The sequence below is a fragment of the Meriones unguiculatus genome, chromosome 8 (genome assembly GCF_030254825.1).
Source record: "Meriones unguiculatus strain TT.TT164.6M chromosome 8, Bangor_MerUng_6.1, whole genome shotgun sequence".
NCBI lineage: Eukaryota > Metazoa > Chordata > Mammalia > Rodentia > Muridae > Meriones > Meriones unguiculatus.
The window spans coordinates 92,799,651-92,812,396 of NC_083356.1; the positions used below are offsets into that span (position 1 = coordinate 92,799,651).

At 43.7% G+C, this 12,746-nt stretch overlaps 1 protein-coding gene across 2 annotated transcripts in view; it reads right to left on the minus strand.

The window, feature by feature from the left end:
• Positions 1–12,746, minus strand: part of Neb (nebulin) — a 192,595-nt gene that overhangs the window by 62,895 nt on the left and 116,954 nt on the right. For both annotated transcript variants that reach the window (XM_060390154.1, XM_060390153.1), the window contains 19 exons: positions 12,342–12,545; positions 12,122–12,226; positions 8,844–8,948; positions 8,380–8,691; positions 7,446–7,550; positions 6,785–6,883; positions 6,494–6,595; positions 6,255–6,362; positions 5,111–5,422; positions 4,140–4,244; positions 3,923–4,027; positions 3,549–3,653; positions 2,810–2,917; positions 2,591–2,704; positions 1,966–2,163; positions 1,519–1,623; positions 770–874; positions 567–671; positions 175–282 (listed from right to left, as the gene is read on the minus strand). In XM_060390154.1, the coding sequence (XP_060246137.1) occupies positions 175–282; positions 567–671; positions 770–874; positions 1,519–1,623; positions 1,966–2,163; positions 2,591–2,704; positions 2,810–2,917; positions 3,549–3,653; positions 3,923–4,027; positions 4,140–4,244; positions 5,111–5,422; positions 6,255–6,362; positions 6,494–6,595; positions 6,785–6,883; positions 7,446–7,550; positions 8,380–8,691; positions 8,844–8,948; positions 12,122–12,226; positions 12,342–12,545 (2,610 nt within the window). The remainder of the gene's footprint in view (positions 1–174; positions 283–566; positions 672–769; positions 875–1,518; positions 1,624–1,965; positions 2,164–2,590; positions 2,705–2,809; positions 2,918–3,548; positions 3,654–3,922; positions 4,028–4,139; positions 4,245–5,110; positions 5,423–6,254; positions 6,363–6,493; positions 6,596–6,784; positions 6,884–7,445; positions 7,551–8,379; positions 8,692–8,843; positions 8,949–12,121; positions 12,227–12,341; positions 12,546–12,746) is intronic.

The window sequence follows — 12,746 nt, forward strand, 5'->3', positions numbered from 1 at the left end:
CTCCAGGGACTGCAGGACCCTGAGAGGAGGTAGTGAGGACATTCTCTGATGTCCAGCTACCGGAAGTATTCACCAGACACCCCTGAGAGTGTTGGGGTGCTTTGGGGCAACATTTGAACAGTCTGGGGCGAGGGGAGCAGCGCGGGGAGGCTATGATACTTGCACTTGACTTACATGGCTGGCCAGATGCTTCTGGTTCTTGGCATGTGTCAGGGACAAGGTGCTGGTTGGCAGGCTATAGCTGGTGGCTTTCACCTTATCCCAGGCCTCCTTGTATATGTTCTAGAAGGGTCACAAACATCTTGTGAATACAGGTACTGTGCTCTGGTTAGCTCGCACATCATTAGTTTCCTATGTCTCTGTTCTTCTCAGCTGTGCTTTACCAACCCTAGGGCATTTCTTCGACTTGAGGCTTAGTTGTACAGTGAGAATTTATAGATAAGGTTGGCATTCGATGGTTTAGGGGAAAATGGAGCAAACTTTGGGGAAAAGTTTTCTCCCCCCCCCCCTTTTTTCTTACTGTCTCTGAAGGGGTAAAGAGAATTCCTAAGTACAAGGCAACTCACACTGCTGTACAGACTCTTCAGGTTCTTGGTTCTGTCGTAGTCTGCTGTCTCCAGCACTGTGGTATACTTGTCCTTAATCTGATGGTAATTTTCTTTATACTTCACCTGCAGACAAAGAGGGATGACTTCTGCACCTCTGCTGGTGGGAGATCTCTACAGACCAGAAAGGGCTTCCCCTATCAGACAGGACAAGGAGCACCTACCTCGCTGGCGTTAATGCCACTCTGGAGAGCGGTCACGTAAACTGGCGTGTCTGTGACCAGGTTGTAGTTCTTTAGATTTTCTTTACTTGCCGCTGTGTATTGTAGCTGTGAAGAAAAACCAGAGTCATACAAGATGGCAAAAAAGCAGCATTAGCTGTTTGCAGCAACTCACTCATCCCGTTCTTTATTTCCGGGTTTCTGCTCTAAGAGACAGGCCGCCAGCCCTCTGTGGCTCTTGGAGGTTGTGTGGCAGCCAAAACAAGCAGCAGCTTTCCTTGGCCAAGAGGGAGGTCTGGGTCTCGGTGAGGTGTCCTTCGCCACTTCATTATCTTCTCCATGCCATATTCCAGCCCTCCTAAGCAGTGGCCTGCTGTGCCCACAGTCCAGCAGACCTGCCTAATCTTAGCTCAGCGACATGACCCAGATAACGATTTTTTTCCCCCTTCAAAACATATGTACCTATTGTCAAAGCACACTTACCTCCTATATTCTGCAAGTTAACCTGGCCAAGATGGACAGCCCTACGAAGAGTCCACCATCCTCTATAACGTCCTTCTCTAAGCGTCCATGGCCTTCAGCCATAGGATAGTCACACCAGAGAGTTTGACTGGGACCAATTTGGTTACCTTAGCTCATACACCTTTATGGCAGTCTCTCAATCAGGTTTTAAGGCCAGTAGCCTACTCTTGCTACTACCACAGACTACAATGACATTTTGATACTTGGTCCTTATAGGGGGATTGGCTCACCTGACTCTGGAGGTCATATGATTTCTTGGCATGGAGGATCTGGGGCGTATCCCAAACATAGCAGCCAATGCCCTTCAGCCAGTTCAAGTCATCCTTATACACGTTCTGCAACAAAGAAGAAACATCAAGGGTGGCAGGCATTCAGGAGTTACTGGTTGGTCACTTTGACAGTTTCTTACTGCTCCCTGGCCTTCAACCGGATGAAAGCTACTTCCTGGCTGAAAGATGTCTAAGAGGAGAACAGTGCCTAAGTCTGAGCGCAGTGCTGAACAGATTGAATATTCAACATAGGTGCCCTATGGCTCAAAGGGGTTCTCACGCGAAGAGTGGTTACTCATGCCACATAGTGGTCAAAGTCTCTGGGTCTAGGAACAGAAGTTGCGCCATAGGTGGTTAAGTAGGACGGTCTTATATACGCTAAGTCAAACTGCAGAGAGGGCATCATACATCACTTAAGATCTCCTGGGCGTTTCGGGCGCGGATAACATTGGGCTCCTCCGGAAGTGACGTCCACTGATGAAAGTAGTGTCGGTACTCCAGGTCGCTGAGGATGTACTGGCACCTTTTCGCCAGCACGTGGTTCATCATGTCATTGGGGATATGCACGTTGGCTTTGGTGTCCTCATAATCTTTCCTGTAGTTCAACTGGAGATGTTTTCAAAGACAAACATTGTTACGGGATTAAAACTTAAGACTGTTCTGACCAGTTTCTTCAGTCTCCAACGTAGAGCACTGCGTACAGAATAATGTTTAAAATAACACCAACAATTGAAAAATAGTCTTCCTATCCCTCTAGAATGCAATGTCAACGGGGAAGTTGTTTTCCCCTTTGGCCAATTCAAAGCCCTTAGTGTATGCTTGGCCAAAAAAAAGGGGGGGAGGGGTAAAGTGGGGTGGAGTGGAGTGGAGTGCGTGGGTGGGGAGCAGGGATGATGTCTACAGACTCCCAAGGGTCCTCAGGTGAGGGTGAGGGGACCTGAAAGATGGTCCATCCCCAGGGATGGCTGTAAACGGGCAGACACAAGCCCGCGGTGAGGTGGTCCACCTCCACAGGGAAGCGAGCGCTGCTTACCGCACTCCGCATCTGCTGGAAGTCCAGGCAGTGCACCACGCCGGGGAACTCACTGATTTCTTTTCCAGCCAGGTAGTGACCCTTCTGCTTCTCGTAGGTTTCCTTGTATTTCAGCTGGAAAAACGGGGTCGACGTTGGGAATTTCTGTAGTTTTCTATCCGGCTTCTTGTTCCCCAGTGAAAGACTCTAAGCCTTGGAGAGTGAAGAAGCGAAACCTACCTCACTGTTCACTAGGTCGGCATGCTTGGCTCCAACAATAGGAATGTAGCGCTCATCCAGGGTGTAGCCATAGGCCTTGGTTCCCTCCCATGCTCCCTTGTATAGTATCTGAAACGAAGAAACATGTGTTAATGTAATGTAAACGTTAATGTAAATGTTGCATTCAGTTACAGTCATGGAGCACTAAAATAACCAGTCAATTTGGGGTGGTTCCTGGATGCTGATGTTCCAGGCAAGCATGAAGCCTTTATTTGTAGTCATTAGAGTGCCTCACCTAGAGCCGGGTGGGTATTTGATCAAATATACAAACTGAGCACTTTGTAACTGAGTTGACTTTTTTGAAAAAATGATGAGAAATTTGTACACAAAGAGACTTGTCTAACATTGCTCTGTATTGGTTCACACACACACACACACACACACACACACACACACACACCCCTTTCATTTGCTGGCTAGCACTGTGTGCGTGTGCTTGTGTGTGTGTGATTGTTAAGGAGGGATATATATATATATATATATATTTTTTTTCCTTTTGTGGTACTTGCTCCATCCTTTGTGCTGTCTCTCCAGAGCCCTGAAAAGCACTTGGTATACTAATACCAATTTATTTGTGCGAGTATAAGAAATGAAGGCACTGATCACCTTCCAAGTTCATCAAGGTACAAGATCAGTGAAGAATATGAATACTGACAAGGGCTTCATTAGGAAACAAGTTATTACATAAAATAGGACTTACAGTGCTATAGAGTTTCCCCATGTCCTTGGAGTGGGAGATGTATGGTGTGTCTGAAGAAAATATGTACTTGCCCTTGGCTTTATTAAATGTTTCTTTATATTTCACCTAAGAAGAGAAAAAAAAATTGTGGTTAGTCTAAACATATATTTAAAATTTCCTGAAGACATGATAGTCTACATTTATATACAAAAACTTATCAGTTGGTTGAATTTCTGTTCATTTTAGCTAACTGAATACTCTGGTCAAGAATACATAACATCTAAAAGTGGGTGTCAAAGACTGTCTTACAATTTGCCCCTCTCTCAACTTCTAATTATCAATTATCTAGAGTTAGGGGACTCAACCATTCACTTAGCTCCTGAGGCTGAACTTACGTCGCTTTGATTGACTGCGTTAATCTTGGCCAAAACAATCTCTGGAGGGTCTACTACACTGGTGAAGTTAGAATAGTTGTCAAGAGCAGCTTTCTTGTATTTTATCTGAAATGAAGAGAGACAATCACGATAGCTCTTTCCCCACAGGGCACCCCTCCCCACGTGGCAGAAAATGAAAAGAAAGCTTTAGGTTAAAAACCCAACAGATTCCGCATACCTGATTCACCATTTCCTGGTTCTTTGTAACTCTCACATGGTCCACAGAATCCAGAGGGATCCAGCCAATACCTCGGAGCCATTCCAGGTCAGCTTTGTAGACATTCTGAGGGGAGAGGAGAGACGGAAAGAGCGGTAAGTGAAACGGGATGGCTACCGAGGACTCCAGACAATCTTATTAGAAGATTTAGAGCTGTAAGTGGCACAGGGTAGCTATAGACAATCTTGTTAGAAGATTTAGATGGATTTCTCGTTTGTCTCATTCATTCAGCCACAGCTTCTCCTGGCATTATTTCTTCAGCCTGTGACCGCAGAAGTCCCTGGAATCAGCATAAGATGAAATGCTGTAAGGGCTGGAGTTAAGATGCCGTTGACATAAGGAAAGGTTTGCCAAAGAGGCCACAGTTTTAGATAGGGAGGGCGCCTCACATTTGCTACAGGTAGCTAGCTGGACCAAATGAAGGAGAGTGCACATGTAAATGCTCACGAGGGTTTAGGGAAAGGGGTGACATCTCCTCTAATCTGGACAAGCCTGTCTGTTCCCATCAGCCGTCTCTCCAGCCCTAGCACCAGGGTTTGCCAGCCTTCTCCAGATAAAATGAAGAAGAGTGGATAGCTGGAGTAAGAGTTGGACGCAGGTCATTTTGTAGCAATCAATGAGACAGTCTCCCTTCCTATCTGGTAGTGATGAAAAGGCCTATGCTGAGTCACTCCTCTGCATCTGAGACAAGGTTCCAATATGTGGTCAGGCTTGTAAGCAGTTCCTTGAGTGTCTCGAGGAGTAAGATGTGGGAAGAAGGCTTTTCAGTCTTTGTCTACGATCACGATGCTAAAATCTCAGTTTATTCTCCACGCCACTGCCTTCTAAGGACAAACTAAATGCGGTGGTCCAAGGTGTCAAAGGTGGAATGCTGCCCATTATTCTCAGGGTGCATGGCACAGTCTAGATAACAAGAAACGACAGCCACTTACGTCACTCTGGAGGTCGTAGGCAATTTTTGCTTGAATAACGTCATTTTGGTCAGGATGGCACGTCCACTGGCGCAGGTAGTGACGGTAATCAATATCACTGACCAGGTTCTGCCCTTCCCTGGCAGCCACCACGGACACCATGTCTGCAGGTATGTTGATTTTGGCCTTTGACTTGTGGTAGCTCTCCTTGTAGAGTCTGTCATTCTGAATCTGGCCTGCGTGCTCAAACCAAACCAGCTTGGGATCGTCTCTCATCGTGGGAACACCGACATAGTGACCTCTCTGCTTGACATGTTCAGCTTTGTATTTCAGCTGGGGAGAGGTAGAATACAAGACCCATACGCTTTGATAAGCAGGACTGATGAAGAATGAGGAATAGCAGCAGTTTCAGCCCCTGGCTTTTTTTTTTTTTTTGGACGCTTCTCTTCCGAGATAACAAAAACCACTGAAATAAATACCATTGAAATACATAGATATGGAGAAACAGCTAGCTTAGACTTGCTATTGCTGCTTTTTTAGACGATTTCCCAGCTCACCCAGTGGAGGATGGCCTTCATACATAGTTGAAGGTGGCCTTGAACTCCTGATCCTCATGCCTCCACCTTCTAAGTTCTGCAGTTACAGGTTTGTGTGGTAACACCTGGCTTAAACAGCCATAAAAAAACACCCATCTCCTTGTTGTCTAATTATGGCTATTCCTTTATTTGGGGGCCTGCAGATTTTTTAAAGAAGATTTATTTATTTATTATTTATACGGTATTCAGTCTGCATTTGTGCCTTGCAGGCCAGAAAAGGGCACCAGTTCTCACAGATGGCTATGAGCCACCATGTGGTTGCTGGGAATTGAACTCAGGACCTTCCTGGGAAGAATGACCATTGCTCTTAGTCTCTGAGCCATCTCTCCAGCCCTGGGAGCCTACAGATTTTATAGCAGCCAGAAGATACAAGAAACAAACAAGCAAAAACAAGCCCAAAACCTAAGTGAAAAGGGAGGGACTATTTCAGCCCTCAGCAAGCACAGCTATGCCTAGCACACAGAGAGAGTATCCTCAACCTGACATCTATGTTTTACAACCTGCATCTCTTTCAGGGAAGAGATGCAGTGACAGCCTCTAAAGGGTACAGTCACATTGGGATGAATTACCTCACTCTGAACATCACTGGAGTGATGGGCGTGGACAAACGGCACAGCATCAGGCGGCAGAATGTAGCCTGTGGCTTTCTGTTTCTCCCAGCCTTCCTTGTAGAGGTACTAAAAGACAAAGCACCACAATAGGGGTTGAATGAGGAGTCAGGGGAAGACGGCGTCCCGCATGTAAATCTCCGGCAGACCTGTTCCAGTTTGTCCAGCTCTGAGCACAAGGCATCTGCACGATTTCTTACCTGGTCCAGGATCCGGGCAGCCTCCTGGGCAGTGTGCAGCAGTGGAGTTTCCGTAAGGGTATACTTTGATTTGATGGCATTCCAGTCTTTCCGATATTTAATCTAGGGGTGAGAGCCATCGGGGGAAAAAATGACTTGACGTTAAGAAATCTCTCAGTTGTCCAGCCACTGCTAGCGTAGATAATTTTGGGGATGAAAATATTAGATTAGCTCAATGACTGCAAGAGGCAGGAAAGTTTTGGCCACGGTCTCTGCATGGCTGTGTGATTTTTACGACAGTCATATACTTACATCATCTCGGATCTCACTGCTTTGTTTCGCCGTCACATAATCCACTCTGTCATCCACGGGCGTAAAGTTGAGAGTTTCTATCTTTGTGCGATATTTTTTCTTCAAGGAAGAGAGAGATCTGTCAGCCATTGTCACTGGATGTGTGAGCTGAGAGACACTAAATTAAGGGTTCTCCATGAAAGGCATAAAGTACTATCAGTAAATGGTATTTTCTTGGCGATTTAGCATTCTGTTTTTTAAATAACCAGGTTGTCCTGTTATACTACCTCCAGATTGTTTTTTTTTTTTTTGTTTTTTTTTTTTCAATATTGGGGTTTGAATCCAGGGCCTCACAGATTTAAAAGTTGCACGACTGCTCAGCTCCCAAGGTCTCATCATTATTTGTATCATGATATTCCATTTTTTTTCCAAGGGAATATTGCTGTTGTTGGCAAAAGAAATTTTCCATTTGTGCTATTCTATGCATCAGTGAATATGCTGCATGCTGTCAGGGATATGGTTCCAAAGTATGACAGGAACAGTACATTTTGGAAACTGTCTGGCTTAAATTTCAGCAATGAAAAACAGTCGAAATGCTGACCTAAGGTGACTGCATTTTGGCACATATCGCTTGCTCATTTTCTAAGGAAATGTACAGAATATTCGGGCAGAGTTGGAGTACCTCACTGAAGATGTCTGCAGCGTGTTTGGCATGATTAACAGAGACAGAATCATTTGGCATCCATCCAATTCCACGTAACCATTCCAAGTCAGCCTTGTAAACAGCCTGTGAAAACAAGGCCATAAGTGGTTTACTACGTCTAATTCCTGGTCTGAAGTAGAAACACGATGTAAACAGTGTAGAAGCACTGGAGGATGTACTCAAGCAGCCAGGCAGGAGATGTAACAGAAGCAGCCAGGCCAGGCAGGCGCAGCTGGAGGACATTCCTTCTATCTCATATGACTTAGCTTCAATTCAGCTGCAGGCTTCAGTTGCCTGTCTAGAGCTTCATGCTCAGAATTTTCAAGAGAAATAGGAAGTCTTCAACTTGCAAAAAAATTGTTTTTTCCCGATTTGAAATTTTGACAACTTAATTCAAGATCTCTGAACAATTGTATCAATTGAAAAAGCGTACTGATGCCTAGATGCGGTGTGTGAACTACCAATAGTTCATTTCTATAAACCCTGATTGTTATCTAAATGCTCTGGACAATAGTTTTACATAGGAATTCATCCCCTCCCTCCCCACACCAGATCTAACTCTGCAGCTCTTGTGCTGGCCTTGGTCTATTTAAACCAAGCTGGCCTTGAATTTGCTGTAGCTCTCTTGCCTCAGACTACCAAGCGCTGGAATCATAGATTTCACTACCACAAACCTGATTTTCCACATAGACTTTTTTGGTCCTTCCATCCAGACCTACTCTCATTTACACCTCCATTTATTTCGTCACATGAAGTTAGATCCTTCCTGGCGTTGCTGATCCTGACACCATACTGCAAGGCCTACCTGCCATCAGGCTCTTGACCATGTAAAGACATATAATTCTGACAAAGGTTCTTAATGTCGTAAACTTTCTGGGAGTCAGGGGAAGACAGCACAGGGCAGGCCACTCACGTCGCTCTGCAGCTCATAGGCTTTCTTGGCCTGAATCACATCATTCTGGTCCGGCATGCACGTCCACTCGTGTAGGTAATTGCGATAGTCGATGTCGCTGACCAGCGTCTGGCACTTTTTAGAATGCAGTATGGAAAGCATGTCCACAGGGCTTTGGAACTTGGTCTTCCATTTGCCCCACTGTAGCCTGTACTCCCTTTCATTCTGAATCTTGCCAGCGATGAGGGCCCACCGGATCTTGTTGTCATCCCTGGCTGTGAGGGTGCCCACATAGTGTCCCTTCTGCTTCTCATGGTCAAGCTTGTATTTATACTGGAGATTAAACAAGCAAACAAACAAACAACAATAAGAGCAGATGGATCACAGTGTGCCCTCCAATGCATGCAGAGAATTTTCTTAAAAACAAACAACAAAAAACAACAACAACAACAAAAAAACCCTGGAGGAATAAAAGGCCCACTTACATCACTAGCAATCTCCCTGGAAGCCTTGGCAGCCTGGATAGGGATGGCATCCAGCCGGACATCACAGCTCATCTTGACTTCATCCCACCCCTCACGGTAGAGTTTCTGAAGAGGAGAAAAGGAAAAAAAATTTTTCGTCTACATCATTGTTCTGGAACATGAAATACTATCTATAGTCAATGACCCGGATGCAATGAGTACCCTTGAATCGCTGCCTTCATGTAGCTATCCAAAGCCTGTTTCCTTTTCATTTTCTTCGTGTCAATGTAGATAGCATTGGGATAAGTATGTTCAGCTCAATTTTGCTGTTTTTACAATTACAAATGTTTTGCCTTTTTGAGTTTTTTTCTTTCCAATAACTCTTCTATGGCTGATGGATCATAGTGTGCCCTCTGATACATATTGTTCAAAGATGCCAATCTTCTGATAAAGTACAATTGGACATAATAGCTATGTTTTTGTTGCTAAAAACAAGTGAAATAAAGTAATAACTTATCACTCCCTCCAAGGTCTTAATTTTCATCTTTAAACTCAGATGACTAGAATTATCGTAAAAGATCACAGCAAAGTTAAGAGTCTCTCATTGCATGCTAAGAAATGTGATATATCAAAAATTATGCCATTTGGCCAGTAAGCGCCTGAGACACGCATGCATTACACATATTTTCATGGCTACATTTTGTTTTGACCACGGTAGAAAGATTCGGAAACAACAGTAATTTAGACACATAATTTAAAAATTCTGCCTATCACCACGGGGACTTCCACTGCGATAGGGTTGTAACTGTTGGCAGTGTCACAATTTTGCCATATCTGAATGATGAGTCCTTAGGTGAATTTTATATTTCTAAGTATGGTTAAGTGTTGAATGGATTTTTACTTAAGATTATTGTGTGTGTAAATTTTAGGTGGGTCTGGTTTAATAATTGCCTGGCTTTCTTCAAAGAGAGAAAGTGTCCTCCATATTCAAATATACTACTCTAGAGCATACTTCATGTAACTAAGTTGCCATAATACCTTTAACCTTATTTTATCTTTAGCTTTTCTAATTTATTGTCATACTACATTTTTATTCTTTCTTGCTTATGAGATCAAACACATTTCTTTCAATGAACTAAAATAAACCCAGGCACAAGATCTAATTTCTTCACCTAATAACTTTGGGAACATGGACAGATTCCCAAGCATTTAAAAGTTTCAGCTTCCCTATCTACCTCAACAACAACACCCACTCTATTTTACTCATGTAGTTAGTTTGAGTCCCTTTAAACTAAACTTGCTTTGCTATCCATAAAATTGCATACAACTGCTCTGTAAAAGTCATGTTTTCTAAATCAGTGAATCTCAACCTTCCTAATGCTGCAACCCCTTAATACAGTTCCCCATGTGGTGACCCCCAACCATGAAATTATTTTGTTGCTACTTCAGAGCTGTAATTTTGCTACTGTTGTGAATCGTAATGTAAATACCTGACATGCGAGCTATTTGATACGCGACCCACAAAGGGAGCACAACCCACAGGTGGAGGACCAATGTCCTAAATGATGGGAGCAGCTGTGCGTAGCAGAACTTATCAGTTGCAATGAGAGTAATGTCACGTGCAAAGAAAAACGCGCATTGTGGTTTGCACTGCAAGGAGCTATTTGATCCTCTCTGTAAAACGAACCACTGTCGTTACTCTCCAGAGTTAATGCTTTTGCCTTTAGCGTACTTTTGAGTGCTGTGCTAATTTTGCCACCATGGTATTAATGGCAGAGTTCTAGTATTTCGGCTGAGACATTTATCATTTAAAAACAAGCATATGTGACTTCCTACAACTCTTCAAAAATGACGATGAATTCGACTATGACACGACTATGAATGGAAGAAGCATCTTTGCTGTGGTGAAGAAATTCCGCAAGAGTGTCTTACACTGTGACACTGATTCTGGACCTCCAGCTCCTGAGACACTCATGAGCATCCTACACTCCACGTTCCAGAAAATTCGCCTACTGCAGCAGGACTGACAGAGCTGGCCACACCGCGAGGAATCTTTGCTTAGCTGGCTCACCCCCTCACAAAGATTTATTTATTTATTTATTCTGAAAATAAATGTGAGATTCTAAACTGGAAAGACTGCATTAGCTACCTCTTTTTTTTTTTTTTTTTTTAAATGGGTCATACCTAGTGTACCCACAGGCAGCTCCTGGGATCTTGTGGCATCTGTCATACCCTTCTCTTGAGGTGTGTACCTAGCCACAAATGTGAATCTTGCTCACTGGCTAGTGGGCTCTTCCTGTTCTCTTGGAGGCTTAATACAACTTCTGCGGAGCATAATTTTGCCTCTTTCATTTCTCATTCCTCTTCAACGAAAGGCTTAGTTGCTCAGCCAGTTAAATGTCAAACTCCTGCTGTGAGTGGACATTTCCACTTCAGTCTTGACTTAAATCAGAGGCTCAAAGAGGATAAACCAGCCTTTGCTCTCAGATGGATTTTTAATGTCACATCCAAATTATCTTAATTTATTCCTTTTTACTAGGATTTTCTTAAAGAACAAGGATGGATATTGGATTTTGTCACATCTTTTAAAATATAATAAAGTGCACATTTTTTTTTCATGTGTTGCTCTGTCTTTAGGTTTCTGGTATGGAACCCCTGTTATGCCTGCCCCTTGCTCCCATCTGATCATTTCAATGTGCTGCTGAGTTTGATTTGTTAACATCTTACAGTTTTCTCTCTTCTTATTGCTCAGCAGTCTTCATATGAGAAGCAATCTGTAACAAGTTTTGGTGCCCATGACAGCATTTTTGATTAGGTTCCACAGTAGTTGATTGGCATGCTATGAAATGGTCAGAAGGACCTTGGCACTAGATGACAAAGCAGCTAATAAATCTCTTTTTTGTTGCTATGTGTTTTCTATATTTTTCCAGAGTCAATATTTTGGTAATTTCTATTTTCCTAAGAAATCTCCCACAATCTAGGTTTTGCAATTAACCCATATATTTTTGCCAATAATTAGTACTTTGAGTCTGAGTCTGGCATTCCCTCCCTTTCCTATCCTGTGCATTTCTTTATTCATTCCTCTCCCTTGTTCTTAGTCTCTTCTCCCTTTTGTCCTGTGGCTATTGGCTCACTTGTAACTGGCTTGGTTACTAGGCTTTGGGGCCAGGGATCTGCTCTGCTCCTTACTCTTGGCCAAGTGCTGGCAGCAATGAGTCCTCCCCTCCTTGGCTACACAGATACACCCTTGTCGTGGAGAGGCACCAGCTGGCTGACTTTTGAACAAGACAGATACTTACATTGCTCACGTTAAGAGCATTTGCTCGAGCAAGATTAATCTCAGGTGTGTCTGGCATTATGTGGATGGAAGTTTTATCTTTGTCCCAAACTTCTCTGTATTTTGGCTATGGAAGGACAACAACAACAAAATAACAGAAATCAGTTGATCAAAGTAATTATTAGTTATCATTCATAGCTCAAATTCAATTTCAAGACATAAAAAAACCAGTAGTGACTCACAATACTAATATTTTCAGCATTTGACTTAGCAAGGACAACTTCGGGTGTATCCACAATACTTGTGTACTTGAGCTTCACCACGGGGGTCCGATAGACGCTGTCGCACAGGATCTCCTGGGCATTTTTGACTCTGAGTACTTCAGGAGACCCCTCTGGCATCCAGCCAATGCCACGCAGCCATTCCAAGTCAGCCTTGTAGATGGCCTGGGGGAGAGGGCACAGTTAAGCAGAAGCAGTGTTGTCTCTTTCTCATTGCGGCAATGAAATAAGGAAGCCATACAAAGTCCTCCATTCAAACGTGGCATCACCGAATGCCCCTCCTAGAGTTCCCACTGGTCTTGGGATAAAGACCAAAGATGGACCCTCATCTGGTACTAGTCACCACCTACTCTTCTGACTGCCTCT